A 22,533-nucleotide genomic window follows, 5' to 3' on the forward strand; every position below is an offset into this window, starting at 1 on the left:
ATTGCTCTAATTTTGGCAAATATTTTCAGAATCCCCCCCCCCTTTTTTTTTCTCGAGCACCTTCATCATCACTTTCGCCTCTTAAAGAACTTCCGGCTTCACGCTTTCGTCACAATCTGCCTAAATTTATGGATAACATCTGTTTCGAAAGATTGGGTGAATAGCCAATCAGACACCGATACTTTCGTTCGGGTAGCTAATTGTTTTTTTTTATCGTTTGCAACGCAAATCCGCCAACAGATTGGTTAAGAGCCGAGTAATTTTAATTCCATATTCATGAGAAATCGTAATTCACACTTAGAATGGCAATCATTAGAAATGATAAGAAATGTCAAATGAGCAAAATTAAGGACCTTTTATACATTTTGGCCAAAATTAAGGACTTTTAAGGACCAAAAGTCATTTTTGAAAAAATTAAGGACTTTTAAGGACCGTACGAACCCTGTTCGCATAACAATCCAGGCCATTTTTTTCGTGTAATTGTTTGCAACAGCGTCTAATGCCCAAATAATCATGCGGTTTTCAGTGAAGGAGCAGGATTCGTATTGGTGGCTTCTTATACGTGTCTAAGAGACAAATCGGCCATCAATTAGAATTTGCACTCATTGTGAATCATCCATTTGCATTAGCATTTTCTTGTAACGACTTAATGGAATTTCTTCCGAGTGTTCTTGTTGGGAAAGCGGTCTTCATATCAGTTCTATGATATGGGTAAATTTCCTGCGAGGAAATAACGAATGTTTCAAGAAATCCTCAAGAAAAAAGAATGGACGCTGATAGGATTGCTCGAATTGAAAATTAAGATTGATATGAAATCTTTTCTGCTAGAACAATTTAACGAACTTTCTTGTATCTTGTCACAGAATTAAATTACGGAAATTCAATAAACACTTCTTTAATCCGTGTCAGACAAAATGATTATTGAACTTTAGTAAAATTATTCTCAATATTGCTTTCTTTTCTTCCGTATGTCAGGTCCATTTCTCAGTCACATCTGTTATTTTAGAATAAACACGTTAAAACCAGCCCCGTTCAGAACATACTTCATAAACTATAGCAAAAGCCATCCTTCAATTTTCTAGATTAATTTACAGTCAGCCCAAGCCAGATTAATCGGGCCCTATCTAAAAAAAACAATTAAGTTTCCTAACTATGGAATGGTGGGAAAATTATTATCCTAAAACACATTAATTTATATAATAAAACGAACTTATAAACAGATTAACGATAATTTTGGGTTATCCGTGGGGTGTATTATGCCGGTTAATCGGATGTTAATTGCATGAAATAAAAAAAAAAAAAAAAAAAAAAAAAAAAAAAACACCAGAACGAAATATATGAAGTTAATAAAAAAGAGCTGTTGAAAATAAAATTTTACCATCTCTCTGGATCGAACTTCTCTGGTTCTGTAAAAAATTCTGGGTCGTAATGCATAGCATATATTGGAATAGTGACTCTTTTCCCCTTTTCAATGATTATTCCAGTATTTCCCAATTTGTAATCTGTTACAGCCTCTCTCTCTGTTCTGAAAAGGGAAAAGTTTATTTTATAAAGTTTGATAAAATTTAGTTAATAGTAAATATAGTTTACTATTAACTAAATATAGTAAATATAGTTTGATAAAATTTTCGAGATAAATTTCTCACAATATTTGCATGAATAGCTTAAAAAAATTTAAAAAAAAAAAAAGGACTGAAATACCTAAGTATTAAAAGAGTTATGAATTAATCTTAAAAATCATTCTTCCCCTCTTTCGTCTCTTTTTTTCTTTTGATTCGACAAACAGTATGGTCATCGTTGACTTTTTCCAGATTCATTACAGCATGTATACACGACATTCAGACATACAGGGTTGTATAGTAGAGTCGTACAGGGCTGCATCTGGATGAAGTTCACTTATTTAACTGTTTACGATGTAATATTTAATTGCATAAAGATTATTAAATTACAGTTTAAATTCACCTAGACACAACATAAGAAAAATGGCCATTAAGATTAATTTAGACAAGTCTGTCTCTTTGAAAAAGAATGTGACTGACACAACTTTATATTAATCTTTCAAATTATTGACATTTAGCCAAAAGTTATTAATTAAAAATTTTTCCATCAAGTAAAATTTCTTTTTATAGTTTTAACATATAAATTTTAACTTAAACCTCACTTTTGAGTTGTAAAAGCTAAACTGTTTGTTTCTAGGTTTAATTTTTACATGAGTTTTAAAAAGTAATCTCTGTTTACTTTGTTTAATTACAAATATCTTACACACGCTTGTATATATATATGTTTTTGTGTGTGTAAGGTAACATTCAAACATTAATTTGCAATAATCCCTCAATTTTATTACTTAAATTAGTTATTCTTTCTTACTGCTCTAAAAATAGCAACTGTTTACAATAAATCTTTCTAAATTGTGTCATTTCAAAATGAACTCCTATCGCATGGCTCTTACAAAACACTTAATATGCAAATATATACTTAATGCAACAGTTCTTTTATCCAGTAGCAATGATAAAATTTACGGCCAAAAGCTTTAATAACCAACTGAAATAAAATGAAACTACAACTTCATTGACATACATATCCTAATCTACTCATTCTTCTGAGCTTCTCGGTCTTGATAAAATCTGCCATTTCTGTTGCTTATTTCAAATACATTTTGATAAATTTATGAAAAGTGCGAATGCAAAAGAATAAGGATGAACGGTAAGTTTTACGCCAGTTCAACAGTGTATTTTTTACTGAAGAATAATTTTCAAAAATAAAGCTGTGTTCAACTACCATGACTGCAACTATATTGTTATCCACTAGCTCCATTATCATGTTCTATGCAATCAGATAAAATTGTTACTACATATCATTACATAAAATTATCATAAATGTTCAGTCTGACAGCATTTTATGCGGATTAGTCTGCATCGTGATTTCCATGGCAGGAGGGCTTTTTGATAATTTTCAGGGGTATTAATTTCCATTCCTGTTCCACTACTTTCCAGATTCCATCAATTGTGGTGAGTCTGCGCTTAGGAAGAACTCTTTCAAACAAACCAAAAGCACAATACTGCCTAGGCGAAACTTCAGGGGACTTCCCAGGAATACGTTGAAAAGGTATACAATACCTGTCCCGGTTTTCATTTTGTTTTTCAAGGAATGCAGTGGTACTTTTCGAAGTATGACTTCTTGCTTTGTCTTAATAAGGTTTTAGAAGGTCAATGGGATAAAGAAATGGCATTTTTTTTGTTAATATCGGATGTAAACTTTCTCTTGATGACAGTGCATTGAGTTAATTTTAACATTTTTTCCCATTCTTCTTATTTTAAATTTCATTGTAACAGAATCCTTTAACAACCATAAACCCCCTCAGTGAAACTTTCTTAACGGAACCAATTTTGTACAATTTTTTCTGTTCATTTTCCATAATAAACAGACCATTTTTTGTTGCAGTTATTTAGATAAACCCATGCTTCATCAAAGGTTCCAATGCCTTTCCATTCATTTTCAGCTAAATTGTTTTCATACAGGGTTACGCACATTGTTCCGCGTTGAGTCACATACCTCGGCAAAAGCTGGTGAACATTCTGTTTTTTAAATTTTTAAGCTGCAAATCTTGATTTATTTATTGTTGCTACAGATAAAGCTTTGCAATTGATAGGCAGATTTTCTCTTGTTACCAACAATTTAACTTTAGAAACATTAGAAAGAGTACGTACCTTTTCAGGTATACGTTTAGAGTCTTCTTTCCAAGTAGAAGTAATGCCTGACACTCTTTCCTTTCCCTCATGATAATGTTGTTTATTTTGCTCTTATAAATTAATAACCTCTATATCACAACGTTTTTGTATTATGAAATAGGAATAGTTCTCTTTGAAAAGCGCAAAAACATACTCTTCAATCCATAGCTTGTTTAGGTGCGACATTTTGAAAGAAGAATAAATTTAAAAATAGCAGATAATATTTCCTATTTCAAGTAATAAGCTGTTGCCAGAAATTTTTATTCCAGATCATGTGCTTTTTTTAAAACTCTTTATTGAAATCTTTCTAAAAATATGTAAACACCCTCTGTATATATATCTATATCTATATATATATATATATATATATATATGATATAACTTTTGGTTTCCATAAGTTAAGAAACAAATTGAAAAATTGCAATACATTAGCTAAAAGAAGTTAAGTTCTTGAAATCTGAATGTGTTATAAATAAAAGCAAGCTCGTTTTTCACACTTGCTGCTCTGTCAAATACCCAATCGAGTTATACTTTTTTAAGAAGACAAATTTATGTAACTTTCTTATAATTTAAAAACGTATGCAGTTGTAAAATACTTACGCTGTCGCCGCTGGATACATTCGTAAAGTTTCTGAAACAACACAGTCTAAATACTTCATGTCCCTTACAACGTCATGGTCTATTTGACCCTGTAAGAAATGTTGAAAATGATAGTTTTACTAGAATACTGAATTCAGACTTTTAATAAACGAAAACTGCAGAAATGACCTTTAGTCTTAATTGATATAAATTTTACTTAAAACCTTAACTGAAATGCTATTTGAATATTACAGGACGGCAATACAGTTGCATTTCTATCTTTTTAATTCAGAAACAAAATGGTATTCATAAATTAATATCTAGTGAATCGTGATATTAATCACTTGATCATATCTTCGAGATTAAAGATACTTTACATGTTCTTTGCTGAAATATTAAATATTTAAGGGATATTCATACTTCAGATCTCTCCATTTCAGTTAGTGTAGTAATAGGAATGTGTTATGCAATATAAATGCCAGAGTAATCAGCTATATAACATTAGCTGTAATAGCTTAATGTAATACCCATTATTATTAATTTTCTGTCTTTTCATAAACAGTGTTTATAGCTCAAGATGGTATTTTTAGTGGAAATTCGTTTTATACAGCAGATTATGAAGTAAAAAAATTCATATTTTAATTGATAACGCATTCGATACTCAGAGCATTACTATCACACTGGTACACAATGCATCTACAATGATTTAGCAGTATTGAAACAAGATTCTGCGTTGCTTGACTTCGATGCGTTGTTTCACTTTTCATTCAAGTCTATCAAATTATAAGTATCTTTGAAATTTAATGTATCTGTTATTGATGAACAAAATATGTTATTTAAAAGCAACAGATGCACTTGCTTTACTATTGGACACAGAGCCGGATAAAGACTTTTACAGGCTTAAATATTTAACAGATTTTGGTTGCTTTCATATACAGTTACGTCTATTTTTTCACTACTCCTTCTTTCTCACTCTTAGTTTAGATGCACTGGATACGCATTGGTTAAATCGCAGGGAGAGCTTTTTGTGGTGCCTTTTTACTTTGATGTCCTAAGCACGTGTTTATATTGCTAATGATTAATTCAGCTCTGGATGAGCATCTATTCTCGTAGATTAGAACATCTGCGGATTCAAAACCTGAGCAAAGAAGCTTTACTGTCAAATGAAAAGTTATCTTCCTTTTCTCATATAACTTGGTGCTTTGTTTACGTTTCTGAGGCAAAACGGCAACTATTTGTTGTGTTGGAGAAGGATCATCGCGACTACAGAAACTTCGCTTGCAGAAATCTAGAGTCTCTCTTGTGGAACGGTGTTTACGACATCCGGATACTGGGACGCACCCTACCCCGAATCGAAAAATACAAAGCTTCGAAATAGAATCTCAACTTATGCGACTTCAGAATCTCAGACCTAAGACTTAACTTAAATGACTTGAGACTTAATCTCAAGACGAATTATAATAAAATTATACATATATATTTATACTAATATTTGTTTTTTCTTTCTAATAATATAAAAAGTATTAAAATTCGTACTAGAAAATATTGGATATTGGGGAGAAGCATCAGAACGAGCTGGTACAATCAGCAATGGTGACCAAATGCGAAAAGTCATACCAACGGTCGAAAGATCATAATTTTAAATTCGCAGTTTAGTGGTGTTACTATTTCTCATACGACAATGAAATCTTTCAGCAAGATGATAGTAAAATTCGGAGTTTGACAATGCCAAGCTTCTCATAAATAGTGTAATTACGAATGTGCCATGCCGCGTCCGAAATCTGCCTTAGAACACTGTTCTGGGCAGTTTGCAATTTTTTCCTGAAGATTTACATGAGTATACCCAGACCGGACAAGCATAACTTAGCATAGATTGCAAGACGACCTTATAAATGAGTAATTTGTTTTCAATATATAGAAAGCTGAAATCTAGAGTAGAGATCATGTTGATGACCTATTTTTTTAATTTGAAAAGGGATAATTGGCAAAAAAAAAATATTTTTGAGAAACAGATCTGAGGTCTTTTTTTATATTTTATAAAGACGAAATGGACAACCATGTGAACAAAATTCAGTGCGTTCGGCCCGAAAACTCAATCGAATATCCAGTTTCTACTGCACGATAATGCGCCGTCACTCACTTCCATTCTTCATCAAGAAGCTTCCATAAAAGTTTTACAGATCTCAAGCAACCCGTATTTGACCATTAGCATTTGTAAACTACATTCTCCCACATCAAGACACAAAAAGAAAAAGAAAGTACTACTCTCACCGCAAAAGAAATTATTTTAATAACAATGAAGATATTTAGAAAACCGTAACCAGAGACTTAAACTGTATTTCCAGAAATATATTCTACGAAGAAATGACGCAGGGTCTACTAATATATCAATCAAAGCATATATTTAAAAGGACTGCATACTGAAGTCACAGAAGTAAGAATATTGTTTTCTTCAACATTCGGTTTTATACGAGCTTCGGCATATAAAACTTTATACTAGATGCAGTGTACAAAATCTGTTCCTCCTCACAAAATACTACGTTACAGTTGCTAAGTTTTCGAGTTCGTTCTTTTTATACTTTGAGATTTTTTTTTAGTATACATTCACTGCAATTACTATGCATGACAAGAGATCAGAATGCGCGCTTTATTTTTTGTTTTGCATATGTTCTTTTTTATTTTAAAATTAAAGTTTTTTTAATATTTTCATAAGACTTATTCTGACAGTTTTCGAAAATTGAATTATCAACAATTTTTGTTTCTCTGATTGGCCTATCAACGCTATACAACTATCTATATAAGTTTCTAAAATTGATCATGAATTTATATTTCTGTGTTAGTTGAAAGAACAATATAGTAACGTGCGTACAATTTCGTAATGGATTGAACGCACAAAGAACCAATGATAGCCTAATAAAATTTATTTTCCCGAAAGAAAAACTTTACAGTTCTGGAACTTTTCACAAAAGTATTTGTGCAGTTTTTCTCAGCATGACAGTGCAATAGTTATCATTTCAAACTACTATGAATATTGAACACAACGCATCTAAAGAGCGAAGCTTACACGGAGAACTCCAAACTCAAATCTGAACTAAACACGAAGAACCGATGCTCTCTCTATTCTTATATAGTTTTCCCCCGCCGTAGAGAAATTTCCATTACCTTCGGTTTCTCGAAGACATACACAGTTTCAGTTAGATATAGAGTCAGATACAGTTACAGTAACATATAGGGGCATACAATTACATATATTTGTGTATAGATCAATTACAGTTAAACGGAGATCGAACTAAAATGTCGGCGAACAGTCACCAAGTACGGCGCTCATTTGTTGATTTCTCACAAAATATGGCGACAAAAATTAGTTACCGAAAACGTTGCCAGCTTGGCGCTATCTTGCAATTGTCGAGACAGTGCAAGCTATTTACCTCATTAACACTGAGGTAAATGGCGTATGATGTAATTGCCCCAGTAACTTTTCCAATGAAACTTCACTCTTTTGAGGCCATTCACGTTACATTATAGAAAAATTATTTACATATGTACAAAATTCGTAACAATATAGCGATTGTATTCTGAATATTATTTCTTAAATCCTTTATACATTACTTATAAAACACGCCTTGCCGAAAAAAAAAAAAAAAAAAAAGTCTAAACCGCATTATGAGAAAATTTAAAACAGACTTTAGACAAGCGCTGGTAATTTCTTTTAGCTATCATTACACATTAAAATATAAAATACGGACATTCATGACGAAGATTAGTCAACAATAATCATCATTATTTTCATCAATCAATTCACTTTTAATGGTAAATTGCAAATTATTGTAAAGATCAAAATTATTAAAACTGTTTATACGATTCAAAGTTGAAGATGAATTAAGAAACATATATTACTCTCGGAAATAATAAATACATTCTTTCAACAATTGCTTACTAAAGTATAAATGAATTGAGAGGTTGACTACGAATGTGTTTATTTTGTATTCAGGTGATTTTAAATATCAAAATTCTGTTTCAGAGCTGTTTGAATTTTTATTTACTATAGACCTAATCGCTAGTAATTGTTAACAACGTACAGTAAATAAACAGAATTATTTAAAAAACCGAATATTGCTTGTTATTATTACTTACGGAAAAGCTAATTTTATTCTCAGTCATACTTTTTAACGAAGAAGGAAAGAAGAGTTATAAAAATTTCTCAATAAGCGTACCTGAAGCATAACGATTTCAAACCGCCATTGCATCGTAACAGAAAAAGTTACGGTATCACTGCTAATGGAGAGAGAAATTTTTAGAATTTTTACAGACCTTACTCATTCTCGATGTTCTCCAGCATCGAATGTATGCCCTTCATGCCATCACAGTACATCAAATGTATAATCTCTAATTCAGCTAGGCCTATATTCGATTCTGCATAGCATTTCACACTGCAATTTTGCTGACTGCTATTTCAGTTCTATTCGTATTCAGGATGAGGCAAAAGAATTATTTTGTCTTTAATGCACCCTCAAAAGACTAGCGCAATTTGAAGTATCATGATGCCCAATAGTCGAAGAGACCAGTTAGGAAATGGTCAGTAGTCAGCAGCTCCCAGTTACTTTACCTATTAGGTAATTTACCGCTGATGTTATTGGAAAGTCATTTGAAAGCGAATCAGAATCTTATTAGCGTATTCTAAGGAAACAGATTTGTTGAATTACAATAATTATCACTCAAGAAGTTTAGACAATAGTGAAGCAAATGTGGGTCAGACTGGATTACAAGATAGCGAAAAAAGCTAACATGTCCGAAAAGCAAACATAGTAAGAATTTACATGGCCTGTTAAAAATCACAGAATATATCATTTCCTGTTACTATTACTTATTTTAACCTTTGCATTTCTGTTATGACTTAGTATATAACAGTATCGCAGACTATCAAGACTGATCTTTCTGTGTAATCACTTTTATTTTGTGGTAGGTTAGTCATCCTTTGCCATCATGCTTTTTACTGTCCTCATGCTTTGCGCAGCTTAGTTCTGTCTTTGGTTTTGTTGAAGAAATGAATTTAAGAAACTTTACTCACATGTTTATTGAAAGCATCATCTACTTCTTGTATGAGCTTTTCTTGACACTCTGGGTTTAAAGCAAGAGAATAAGCCATGTAGCTGAGGGTTGATGCAGTTGTTTCGTGGGCGGCAAAGAAAAACATCACAGACTGAGCAATGAGTTCGTCTTGAGAGAGTTCTGCAAAGTATTTTTTCCATAACCGTTACAAAGGAAACACTAGCTAAAAATTTCGGAAACTAGAAAACTAAAGAATTTTTAGTATAAATAATATTAACCAACAATTTCTAGCATAATTATACTTTATTAAAATTTCTGATATAAGTTTACAATAGAACAAGACAAAAATATGATGCTTTTATGTGCCACTCTGTAATCCATTTTCTAGAATTAAAAAGATTTGTTTTCATAAAAAGGAATAATTTTAGACTTACTAGTGTACTTCAAGGGTGCAGCTATTCCAGTGGTCGTCAAACTTCCGAACTGGTCTGCATCATCTTCGTTCGTCTCAACTGATTTAGAACCTGAACCAGCTGATTTTCCAGATTCTTGAACCTCTTCATCCGCAGCATCCATCATAAGTTGTAGAATATCATTGTATCTCTAAATGCATGAAAATAATATGGTTATTAAACTTTTCTCAATTTATATTACTCGGAAAAACAATTCATATATATAGAAGTAGTAACATTAAATAGACTAATTTTCGATGACACTAAAATGCCTAATAATAATGTATTTCATACAACGGAAAATCAACGTGTCTCGCCACGGAAATGTAACTGAGCACAAATATGCATAAGAATGGATAATGTGGTATCGCAAGACAGTACTTTTTCTTCTGGTTTTATTTTCCTCTTTAAATTATAGCTTAGTAATGAAAGAAAAAATATTTTTACATTAAAACAGAAGTAATAATTATGTTACATAAAACAGCTATAAAACATCATTGCATAAATCACTAAATCTACCAATTAAAGAGCATTATTGAATAGCCTCATTTGTTTGCGTTTCACCCGAAACACCAACTAGATGAAGTAGTGTAGATTAAATATTTTGATAGTTTGCCCAACAGAGTAGCTCCATTCGTGGTCAAATAGTGTTACAAGAGGCATTAATATATGGAATATTTCCAGTGCTAACAATGATTGGAAAGGGATTGTTTGTTAAGTATACTTTAATACTAAAGGAATTAATAATTTTTGATGATATAAATAGTTAGTCGTTTTTATGCCATTATATAACAGGAATACCAAAAGTATTTGCATGAAGATCTTATTTCTCAATTTCATACCGTATGATTATGTTGCATTATAAGTAAATGATACTATTTGAAATGGTAGTCTTACCGTTCGTTGGACAAAAGTTCATGCAATGTTCTCACAATTCCAGAAATGATGACTAAACTAATGATTCCATTTTTAATAACGTGCATTTACTCACTTGACCTGTTTTCTTTCTTTCTTTAATTACTTCTAGAGTCACATTCCGGAAAAATTCTGTTGACTTCATGCTTTTGATTCTTAAAGTCTCAACCAACCACCGCGGCGTCATCACTGAAAAAAAAAAAAAAAGTTTTTAAATTCTAAATATTAAATTTTTAAATTTAAATTTAAAGAACATATGTTTTGTTTTCATTTAAAGCCTTTTTTTCATGTTTACACTGAAAAAAAGAAATACTAATGAATTTACATTAATATACACTGCTGGCTATTAAAACTGTTGCACCACGAAGACATAACGATAACTTAACACCACAAAGACGTAACGATGAAAGAAGTGCACAATAATCCTAAAACAAGGGCACAGCATATCATAATATGAAGTGTTTCACGGCATACATGCGTTGCAAGCAAGAGTATCGAAGCGCTATAGAAAAGCAGATCGAAATGCCGATTTTTCATTCAGGTATCATGATTACTCTTTTTTTTTTTTTTTTTTTTTGTTTTGTTCGTGTGTGTGTGTGCTTGTTGGAGGTTATGTTATATCTCGTGTATAAAGAAGAAATTTATACTAGCGCGTCTACTAATTCGATCGCGGAAGAAACATTATAACGGGTCTTTTATAAGAATTTTCAAACTGGGCCATACAGCGCAATGCACGATTTCTCAATTGCCCACATTCATCTGTGTCCGAGACAACAAAAATTTGTCCACGTAGCTCCTGTGGATCTTATAGCCCCATCACTTATCTTGGGTCAGGAAACTAGTATATGTATTGCATAACCCAACTATCTGCAAGTAAGGTAACGCAACGGATTACCAGCAAGGCAACCATTACTTTGGCTTCCCTTGATGCTACAGCACAGGAATCAGCATCTCTAATGGTGCATTCTACGACATGCATGGACGCGTCAAAAGAATGACGTCTTCAATTCAGATGAATCGCGCGTTTGCTTATACCCCATCATCAGAACCGTATGCGTGTGGGGAAGGCACCAACGGAAATTAAAGTTGTAAGCTAACATTCTTCACTGTCATACCGGTCGATCATGTAGACTGTGTAAGGTACTACTGTTTACACATCTTTTTCACTCTAGCCCGCATATTCTGTTCTTTGACTAGCCACCGATATACTGTTAATATTTTAATACCCATGATTGCGTCATATTTTTGGGGCCTGTGTTGCCCAATCTTCCAACAAGGCCATGCGAGACTGCGTATTGTCCATTCTATCTTACGCTTCCTCCAGTGGCGTAGCTAAGGTTTTCAGCGCCCGGGGATACCTAGAGATTTTGTGCTCCTTTCTGTGTTCCAATAATGGAAAACATTTCATTCTGTAATGTGTATTATCAATTTGGCGCCCCTTGGATGCTGCGCCCGAGGACGGATGTCCCCCTTTGCCCCACCCTAGCTACGCCACTGGTTTCCTCGATAGCCAGCTCGCCTGTCTTACCTGGCGTGTTCTCAAGATCTCTCATTTTTGGGGATGTTTGTCAATATCTGCATAGAGATTAGCCTGACGATACTACGAAGTCAAGCAGTAGATTGAAGAGATATCGTGTTCCAAACTTGAAGCCAGAAACGACTCGGTTTTTCACTCCCACATTCCCTTTCTTTTATCGGCCTCGTGCATTTATTCATTCCAATAAGATGTCGTGTGCGTTGATAATCTCGACCATAATTTCGATATTTTTAAACTTAAAAGTGATACAATGGTTTGTTGTTCTGCTATAGGATGTTTAGAAAGAAATGATGTATTAAAAATGAAAACTTAAGCTTTCATAGTTATACATCGTTTTCTACATATAATGTAATTTACATTTTCCTTCCTTTTCGATGGTTTCCCCTTTTTTGCGTTATAGTTCCCAAAACGTTTTCGTTTTTGTATTAAAAGTGACTCTCTATAGTTTACATCAGAGATATGCTGGATGTAACGAATTATTTTAATGCTCTTTATTAGCATTTTAATAGATAATATACGTATAATAATGTCTTATAGCATGGTGTAATTATGGTTATTTGATTATAATTAATTATATGAAGCATTTTTTGGAAATGAAAGTTTTACTGATTTTATTTATGTAATTTTAAATTACCTAATATTCGTTTTGCGTTAAATTACGTAATTAAAATTAATATTTTTATATGCAAGTAAAATTCAATCAATTTTAGGTTGTATATTAATCACTAATTGATGGCCAACATTAAATATTAATAAAATATGTTCTGAGGTTCAAACTGAGTTCTCTTTTAATTCTTTTATTAGTATTTAAGCTGGATTGTATTTCGAAAAAACTTTTAATACTTATTTAAATATTTAACTATATAAAAGCTTTTTTATTTTATTCTGACTTTCTCTCTATAAGGAAGCTACTAAATTGTATGTAAAAAATAATGTTTCATTAGAAAATTCATTATCATCGAAACTAACACATATTAAAGCCATAAATTTTTCTAAGGGATTCGCATTATAAGACAAAAGGAAAGATATAACTTCTTAACATCGCAAATTATATTTGTTAATATTAATTGTGAAGATTTTAAAGGGAATTTTTTATATTACATACTGGACTTGATCTAACCAAACATTTTAAAGATTTGAAGGAATCTTCAACAGCACACATTGCTGGTTTTATCATTACAAATTTAGAAGCTCAACTGTTAAAAATGCAATTTTGCTCTTCGTACTAATGGAGATATTAACCTTCATTCATTAATCATGCAAAAGAACAATGGAAGCTTAGTTTTTCCATCGAATGATGGTTTGTATGTATGCAAAGAAACGGAGGAAACTTTTCAAAATAGTTTTAAATAACCGAAATAGTTAGCATATTATTGTCAATTATATTAGAATACTTTATTGGAAGAAACATTTTTCATTCTTTATCCTGCCATATGCTATATCAAGGCCCAACTGCAAACCATGTTGTGAACTTAATTCGAGCAATAAATAAGCATTATTTAGGGATCAGAAGCATATAATGGTGTAAAGAGATATCGGAAAAGTTACAATCGAAAGAAAAAAAATAAGATATATATTTAACAAACCAGTTCTATTTAAAGAATAATTATTACATTTATTAATTTATATTGAAGAAAGAATGTTAATAATAAAATATTCTTTATGTGTTATAAAAAAGCTTTGATTTTGCTAAAATTTAAAATTTTAGAGTTTTTACCAAAATGTAATTTGTTTAATTTTTACCTCATTTAATGAATTAATTTGGTTTACTTAATTTATTTTTAATCAAACTGAAAAAAAATCTCAGTTAACATTTTTAAAATAGTAAACATAAATAATATTACTAACATGAATAAAAATTTATGAATAAAATTATTATTATAATAAATATCTTTAAAATAACAATTTTTTCTGTTTTATAATATTTCCTATGTATTATAGTATGCATTTATATATACATATCACAAAGAAGATAATAAAGAAATTAGTTAGAAAGTTATTTGCATTGACTTCTGTAAGAAATACCTTCTCCTTAAAATTCTAGGATATAGCTCAAAACATTCTGCTTATTGACATAATATATATATTTAGTATTTTTTGCTAAATGTATATCACAATTCTTGGAAAATTTTTGATAATTTAAACAAGGTATTATGAGACAAGTATATTTAAATGCAGGGAAAATAAGAAATAAGAGGCTATATAACTTAAACTGTCTTCATGAAGTACATATTTCAGTTATAAATCAGCATTGTTTAAGTTTCAAACAATAATTGAGTATGTTCTTTTTCAGTTAGTCTGGAATGTAATTTTAGAAGTTTTATTATTTTAGCCAGAAGTCAATCTATTATTTTCCTACAAATATTTTAGAGCCCACCAGCGGCCGAGCGGTAAAGTCGCTGAACACTGGTAGTTCGGTCTGAGGTTCGAATCCCGCGAACGGGCTGGCTGCATGGGTGTTTTCGTGGTTTTCCCCATGTGTAACGTGTATACGAGCCAGTTTCCCATAGAAAGTCCTCCACGAAGGCATCCCTCCCCTTAGGCAGATAGCCCTATTGTGCTTTGCCGTAATTAAATACACACACTTCCTACAAATTTTGTTTTTAGTTAGACTGGAGGATTTGCAAAAAAACTATATTACGTGTACTATCAATTTTTATTACTAAAGGATTATTTATTAATGTTGTATCCAAATACGATTCGAATTTTACTACTGTCATTTAAATAATTCATCCATATTCATTTATGCAGCACAGAAGAAGTAATTCTTCGAAATTATATCACCGCGCATATCATTGCTATTTAAAGGTACTTGGCAAGTTTACTAGCTTATTTTATGTTTATCGCAAACTACTACTGCTCCTAATATTTAAATGTGGCAAATTAAAAAAAAACCTTTTTGTAATGACCCCCAATTTTTTTGATTTACTTACAAAGTGAGTTTTTATTAGCGAGCTTAAAACATGAAAAGTGTGTAAAATTAAAATTAAAATAGCAGTCTGACCGGGCTGATAACAATGAGCAGGATAGGAAAGCTTATCAGCGTGAGACTACAAACAATCCTACAATAGGAGTTGCTGGGGGCAGCCACTGCATTTACGTCTTATCTCCAGGGGCAAATACCCGCCAGTTAGCACAACAGATGAATTCTGGCGCAGAATTGAAGACGCGTGAACCGAACCTATAATTATTACCTAAAATCTATTCCGATTTCATAGCTAGTCGTTTAATAGCTGTTATTGGCCTAATTTCTGTATATTCTGTAATTCAAAATTACCTGAAATTCTAATCATTTCATCCGTTTCAGTATTATGTATTTGTAAATAAGATTATGCAAACTGTTTTCCTTAATGGGGTACTGGCACACACTTCTTTTCATCAGCATTCATAAAATATAAAACTGTTGTAATGAAGCAAAGATAAGGAGAAATATGAGATCGCATATTTTTAAATTATGAAAAACATTTAACAAAGTACGAATATATAAATATATATTTGTTTCCCAGTAGTTAACAAGCAGTTATAAAGCGGGATTAGAAGAAAAAGAACTTGTTTAAAAGCTTTTATGATTTAATAATCTTTCTACGCTATTTTTATATTATTATTTTCAATTTTAGTTTTCATCTTGTTCTGAAAGTAATTCTTTCTTGACATCTAAAATGTAAGATCAGCTAAAAAAAATACTAGATATTTGGAGTACATTTTTAAAGCAATTAAGAAATTTAAGGTAATCTTTTATGATATTGTTACCAATTTTTGTATATATGTAATTAAGTTTATTGAAATTATATGTGAAATTGTAGTACCTTTTGTATAATGCAACATGAAATGCTTAAAAAAGCAAAGCTCTGCCGTAAAAAAAGTGTTGCAGGGTCAAGTCTATTTAACATTGAGGTAAATGGCTATCTCGTTAAACTGGCGAGATATCGCCAACATGTCGATGATTTTGGTGACTAACAATTGTTGTCAAATTTGGCGAGAAATCACGAAAATTTTCCAAGCTTGGTGATATTTTTGTCTGTACAACTCTAATTGGCACTTTAATTGATCTTTTAATGTAACTCTCTTAACCGTACCCGGCCCTTATATGCAATTTTAACTGTATTTAACTTCTAGTAATTTCAAGAAATTGAAGGTACCAAAGAACTGGTTTCTCGGCGGCCGAGGAAAAACTACGATATACTCGTATATAAGCCTGGATAACTTTAGAACCTTGGAGAAAGCATCAGTTCTCAGTTTGTAGTTCAAAATAATAACTACTGATTGTGGTTTGTCGTACTGATAGGAGCTGTACGAATAATTATGCAGAAACTTCAAGAAGTTTAAAGTGTTTCTTTTAGAAAAATAAATTTTATCAAGCTATAATCGGTTCTGTGTGCATTCAATCCATTATGAATCGGTACACATGCAACCGTATTTTGAATGAAAATACTCTTAATTTCTCGTCTTTTTTATTTTCTATTTAATTTTGGGCGATATTTAACAATGGTAAAAATAATGTTTTGCACATTCGTATTATTCTCGGTTTTAATCTTCTTCCAAAGCATACTTACTTATAAGCAGAATAGTCATCGATGTAAATTCTTCTATAACTTTCCTTGCATTCTTCACAAAAATATTGTCAGCATCACTATGGCTATCTATTTTGGTTGCAAAAGCAGCATTAGCAATCACGTCCATTGTGAGAGTGGCAAATACCCTGAAATAAATATAGTAAAAAACGTAAAATGTTAATTCCACGCAACATGAATCCAAGGTTATAAAGTTAATGGTCGATTTAAACTTCTTCAATTCAATAGCACGAAAGAAATTACTATGATATTGTTTGAATGCCACACATAATTTAAGTAAATGAAACATTTAAAAATTAAAATTTTATTTAAATTATAAAACTTCATACATAAGAAAGAACTTCAATCTCATGACATATTTCACTTGACAATTTGACTTAAAATCGCTGCTAGACAAAATTCCGAAATTTGAAAATCCTGGAACCTGAAATATGAATTATATTCTAAAAGAAAGAAAACTACAAGAAGGAAAATGAGAGCTAAATGAATGGAAGAAGCTTACAATTTTAAATTTTTTTTTTCGTTTCTTGGCTAATAGTTAACTGTTATTGTGTAATTTACTTCATTAGCTCGATAATATTGTCAAACTAAGATTTAGAAATTTTCAACGGACTGAATGAAAATTACCATTAATTCCAACCAGAGTTCTTAAACTGAAAATGCGTCTTAATTGAGTTTTAATTCGAATATATATATATACAGTCAAAAGTCGTTAATCCGGACTCGTCGGGACTTCGGCGAATCTCGTAAGATGGCATGCAGAAATTCTAAAATTAAAAATATGAAACCCTAATTTATGAAATAAAGAACAATTATGATCTAAAGGGTATCAAAATTTACAAAAAAAATGGCTTAATATTTATTTGTTTACTTTATTAAACATTTCTTTCAATGTAAGCTGTTTAAGTTGCTTCGTTTTATGTGATAATACTTTCTCTTTAATTCTATAAACAGATATAACTTCTTGTTTAGTTGCAAAGTTCTGCTGTTCACGTCCCGTAATTGCTGTGCCGAGAATACCGACTAACTTGTCAATCGAAATTTTTTCGTTTTCACTAACCTCTCTGTCACCTTCTTGATGTCTTTATCCATTTTTTTGCAGCAATTCCACTTTTTGTTTGATGGAAATCGAAACATACTTTCGTTTTGTAGATTCTTTGGGAGCTCCAGCATCGGAAATTCTATTTGACATAATCGAAAGTTCAAGTTTAATTTTATAAAATTGCTCTTACAGTCTGCAAAAAATAATAAGCCGGATCCAACTCGAAGATTAAGGAAAAACGCAATCATCAACATTAACTGAAATAGATAATTAGATAATTTTAGTTTATACCGTCCGTTATACATAAAACACGCACGCGAAAACGTATTCTGCGCTTGCGCACACGCATATGCGCAGTCGTAAAGGTCTTACGCGCACGCGTAAACGCCTATGCGCATGTGTCAACGCGGCGCATGCGCAGAAAATTTTTAGCTTTGAGTTTCCGGATTATAGATTATTCCGGATTATGGGTGTCCGAATTAACGGTTTTTGACTGTATATATATATAACAAAATCCGAAGTCTTTTGGTTATACGTATTATTTTTCTAATTTTTTACATTGAAAACATGCACAATAAAAATATCATTTCAGAAAAGAGCCTTTGATAAAGTTTACTTTCTTTAAATCGTAGGCGTCAGTCTTTGGGAGCTTCTAGATCGGATGGATTAGATCTTAAAGCAATGAAACCATTTCGGTCAGATCAAATATCAGATATTTTCTGTCACACTATACAGCCTCATTGCTTCACCGAAGATTGTTGCATGGTAAATCCTTTTAACTTGAACATACTAGATCAGGTATTCATCGTAACGAAGAAGGAAATGTGGGTATCATTGGCAAAGCTCCTTATCCCCCCTTCCCGTCTCACTTATAAAAAAATCTCCGGCTCTAGTGTAGAATTCGGTGCCTCTTCGATTAGCGACAATTTTTTTTAAAATTTTGGCAATGAAACCTCACTTCTGGTTACCATGATAGTTTTATTGTATATGTGTGTGTGACTGTGGCAAAGCCTCGAGGGCTATCTGCCTAAAGGGAGGGAGAGCTTTCTAAGGGAAATTGAAATTCTTCTTTTCTTCGTGGAGGGCTTTCTAAGGGAAATTGGCTCGTATACACGTTACACATGGGGAAAACCACGAAAACGCCCATGCAGCCAGCCCGTTCGCGGGATTCGAACCTCGGACCGAACTACCAGTGTTCAGCGTCTTTACCGCTCGGCCGTTGGTGGGCGCCATGATAGTTTTAACTCTGTTTTAGCTTCCTGATTTTATTTAAATGAAAATAAATTGATGTGTACATGGACAAATTTAAGGCAGTGCGCAATTGCCTAGTTTGTGCAATTCTAGGATTTTTTTTAAGTGAAAACAGATCGATGTGTACATGGACACAGAGTTTGTGCAATTCTTTGACCTCCTTTTTTGGTTTTGTGTAGAAATTGTACCTTCCTGGTGCCAATCTTGGCATCAAAAAAGAATCGCCAAAAAACAAGGGGCACCCAATTTTAAACTTTTACCAAATCTCCTGCCGTCAGTCTTTTGACAGGACTTTCGGTTTGCCGTATTTTAAATGCCTCCGTACCATATACTTACAAGCATCCATATTTTCCAAGATTCGAGTGACATTACGACAGACGACTATCCAGCTAATATGTCGAATACAGCTGCTCCATCAAATCCGCATTTCATACCTATTCACGCTCTCCATCTTTGCTCCATTAGATAATTTTGACTATGGCCAAGCACATGAAGGCTGTTTATATAACAGGAATAAAACTGGACTGCACTCACGCTACGCCTAGGGAAAATCATATTAGCTTCCCTGCAGCCAGTCCATTCACTCGGATTTGAACAAGGCGAAGTACTAGTTTTTAGAGTTTTAAAGCCCTAATCACTGATTGGCCATCGTTTTCGGAATCAGATGATTGCCACAATTGACAACAAGTTTGAGATTCACTAGTTTCAACTTCCGATTTATATTTTCAATATTACATACCCATACATATGAGCTGTTAGGGCAGTAGGAAAAGTTCTGGGGGAAATATTGCATGGTCTACAATTTGAAAGCTGCTTATAGCTTTAAGAGGAATACATTTTTATACATTTTTTTTAGTATTTTGAAGAAATCCGTCATGAAAAATTTGACATTAATGTTAACTTTTAAAGCCCTCTTTCTTATTTTGATTTGTTAAAATGTGCATTTTCAAGACAGTAAGTGCTAGTTACTTTAAAAAAAGTCGTTACAATGCTAGTATTCATCGTGAATTACATACACTGTTTGATCTTGAACTTGTCTTTGTCCCTAAATGTTATCAATCTTTATCATTTCAATTTGTTGTTGGAAAATTCATTCTGGTTTTTATCATAAAAAATATATAAAAAAAGAAATAAATTTTATATAGACAAACGAGATTAAGGATATAACGCGCCAGATTTTATTTTTCCTCGGGAGCTTCTTAAAAGGAAAGGTGTATAAAAATAAACCACATAATAATTTATATGAAATGCAATGAAAAACGTCCAGTTTCAAAAAGTGAGCTTGATCGTGGCTTCGCACGGACGAATTTAATAGTGACAATAACGGCAGCTTTATTACATTTAAGTTGCAGCAAACTTAACGCTTATAAAAATGGTAAGTTTGAGTTTATTTAAACTTTTAGTGCGCATATATTCACAGTATTTGAATGGAAAGAAGCACAGGAATCGGGTACATGTTTATAAACTTATAAACACATTCTCATGCCAAGCTGGAAACTATTGCAAACTGCATAGTATAAGGAGAAACGCATGTTCTTAGTAAAAAATTTTGTTCATTCACAGCTTTTACTTTATTTTGTTTTTTTATGATTTAACTGTAAGGTGGCGATTTTAAAGGAATGTAAAAATTCAATTCAAAACATTATGATATAATATCCTAAGAAAACAATTCAATATAAATCTCTAATAGTATAATGCAATATTTAATAAGACAGTAACACCTTCAAATAAATCTTTGCATGTCCTCTCCAACAGATCATCGTGACTAATTTGCTGATGGTTGGGGGTGCTTAAGTACAAAATATCAAGAAAACCTCCGTTGCCTAGTAAAAGGTAACTGGTTTTTGGCATTATATAGTTTATCAAAGTGTTTTGTAAAAAAATACAAAATCCTACAAAAGTAAAATTTAAGACAAATACAATAACTTGTGTGATCAAGTTAAAATCTTTTTTAGAATTTTGGAAACTAGAAATGAATATTACCCTATAACAATAAGAAAGAAAAGGAAATTTTGTTACAGAATTATGTAGGAAAGAAAATTTTAGGTTTTCTAAAATTATGTGAAAAATATGCGTTTGTGTGTGTGGTAGCACTTCTGTGCCAAACTATGGTATTAAGGATAGTGGCTGGTATGGAAAGTATGCAAAACCCCAAGTCAGTTTCTTAGCCATAGTTGACTCTCCTAACAATAAAATAAAAAGATAAAATTTTGAGGTAGTATTAGAAGTATTACTTAGGGGAGCATCAGGTGGTCTGCACGCTCAGCGCGTAATTGAGAGGTCCGCGGTTCGATTTCCGGCGAAGGCGTTGCTAATTTTTCATCTCTTTGGCCTCCAAAAAAAAAAAATTCTAATGTCTCTACGTGACGCTCGAACTAAAAGGGTGTTGGATGGTAATTCTCCTCACCCAGGGTTTGGCGATTGGGTTCCCTAAAAACCCCAGTCGCCCTTTAAAAGGGGAAGTGTATAAGATATTTCTCCCGCCTTCGTGGTGTAGTAGTCTGCATGCTGGGCGCGTATTCCAGAGGTCCGTGGTTCGATTTCCGGTGAAGGCGTTGCAAATTTTTCACTTCTCCTGCTTCCGAAAAATTACCTAATGTCTCTACAAAACATTCGTCTTTATTGAGAATCTGGTACGAGGGCCAGATTTTCAATGCAATGCAAAAATGGGTTAGAGTTATCCTCCATAATAAGCATTTCAAATATTATTTAATAGCATGAAAATTTCTCTTGGACGTTATAAGAAAGTATAGATTTGACGAAAGCAGTGAATAATTAATAAATAATTATAAAGTAAAAAAATTGGTAAAAATTTATTTCTGTTGTTTATTGGTCACTACATGTATACCGATTACCGATTTTTATATTGCCTTATTTCCACTACAAATCTAACTCATAATGTTTGACGAAAAATTTTAAGTTCATCTAGTCACAGATACTTTAACAAAAAGAAAACACTTCAGTCTTTAAAAAAGGAATAAAAATTGTTATGTAATAAACTGCAGATTCTGCTAATTTTAGACTGCTGAGTGTAATAGAAATAAATACCGGAAAAATTTTAAAATTTTACTTAAATTCTATAAAAACTTACCTTTTACAATCAAATGATTCTTTATTTATTGCATATTTTTCCAAACTTTTCATCGCAGACTCTGTACAGTCATTTATAATATAGGACATCTGTAATACAATTTATTCTTAACAAAATTACTGACGCTATGATTTTTTTAAACTAGCACAAATATATTTAATAAAGTGAATAAATACATGCGACAAAGGTTTGAATCGGTAACAAAAGGATAGGAAACATTTCTGTTTCATGTTTATCCCCAAACTGTTTCATATTATCACAAATATAACATATCTGATGCAGATACATTTCAAATCTGTATTTGTTGAAATACGGTAT

General features: G+C 32.1%; 1 protein-coding gene across 1 annotated transcript in view; it reads right to left on the minus strand.

The window, feature by feature from the left end:
- The window catches only part of LOC146996136 (cytochrome P450 3A11-like), a 60,554-nt gene that overhangs the window by 12,228 nt on the left and 25,793 nt on the right, over positions 1–22,533 (minus strand). Inside the window, exons 6-12 of the mRNA XM_085820003.1 lie at positions 22,216–22,304; positions 16,814–16,959; positions 10,800–10,912; positions 9,791–9,959; positions 9,376–9,536; positions 4,329–4,417; positions 1,379–1,525 (exon numbers count right to left, since the gene is read on the minus strand). Coding sequence (XP_085676129.1) covers positions 1,379–1,525; positions 4,329–4,417; positions 9,376–9,536; positions 9,791–9,959; positions 10,800–10,912; positions 16,814–16,959; positions 22,216–22,304 — 914 coding nt within the window. The remainder of the gene's footprint in view (positions 1–1,378; positions 1,526–4,328; positions 4,418–9,375; positions 9,537–9,790; positions 9,960–10,799; positions 10,913–16,813; positions 16,960–22,215; positions 22,305–22,533) is intronic.

The sequence above is a fragment of the Stegodyphus dumicola genome, chromosome 7 (genome assembly GCF_044657685.1).
Source record: "Stegodyphus dumicola isolate Sdum_Otavi_A_Nest chromosome 7, ASM4465768v1".
In the NCBI taxonomy this organism is placed as follows: Eukaryota; Metazoa; Arthropoda; class Arachnida; order Araneae; family Eresidae; genus Stegodyphus; species Stegodyphus dumicola.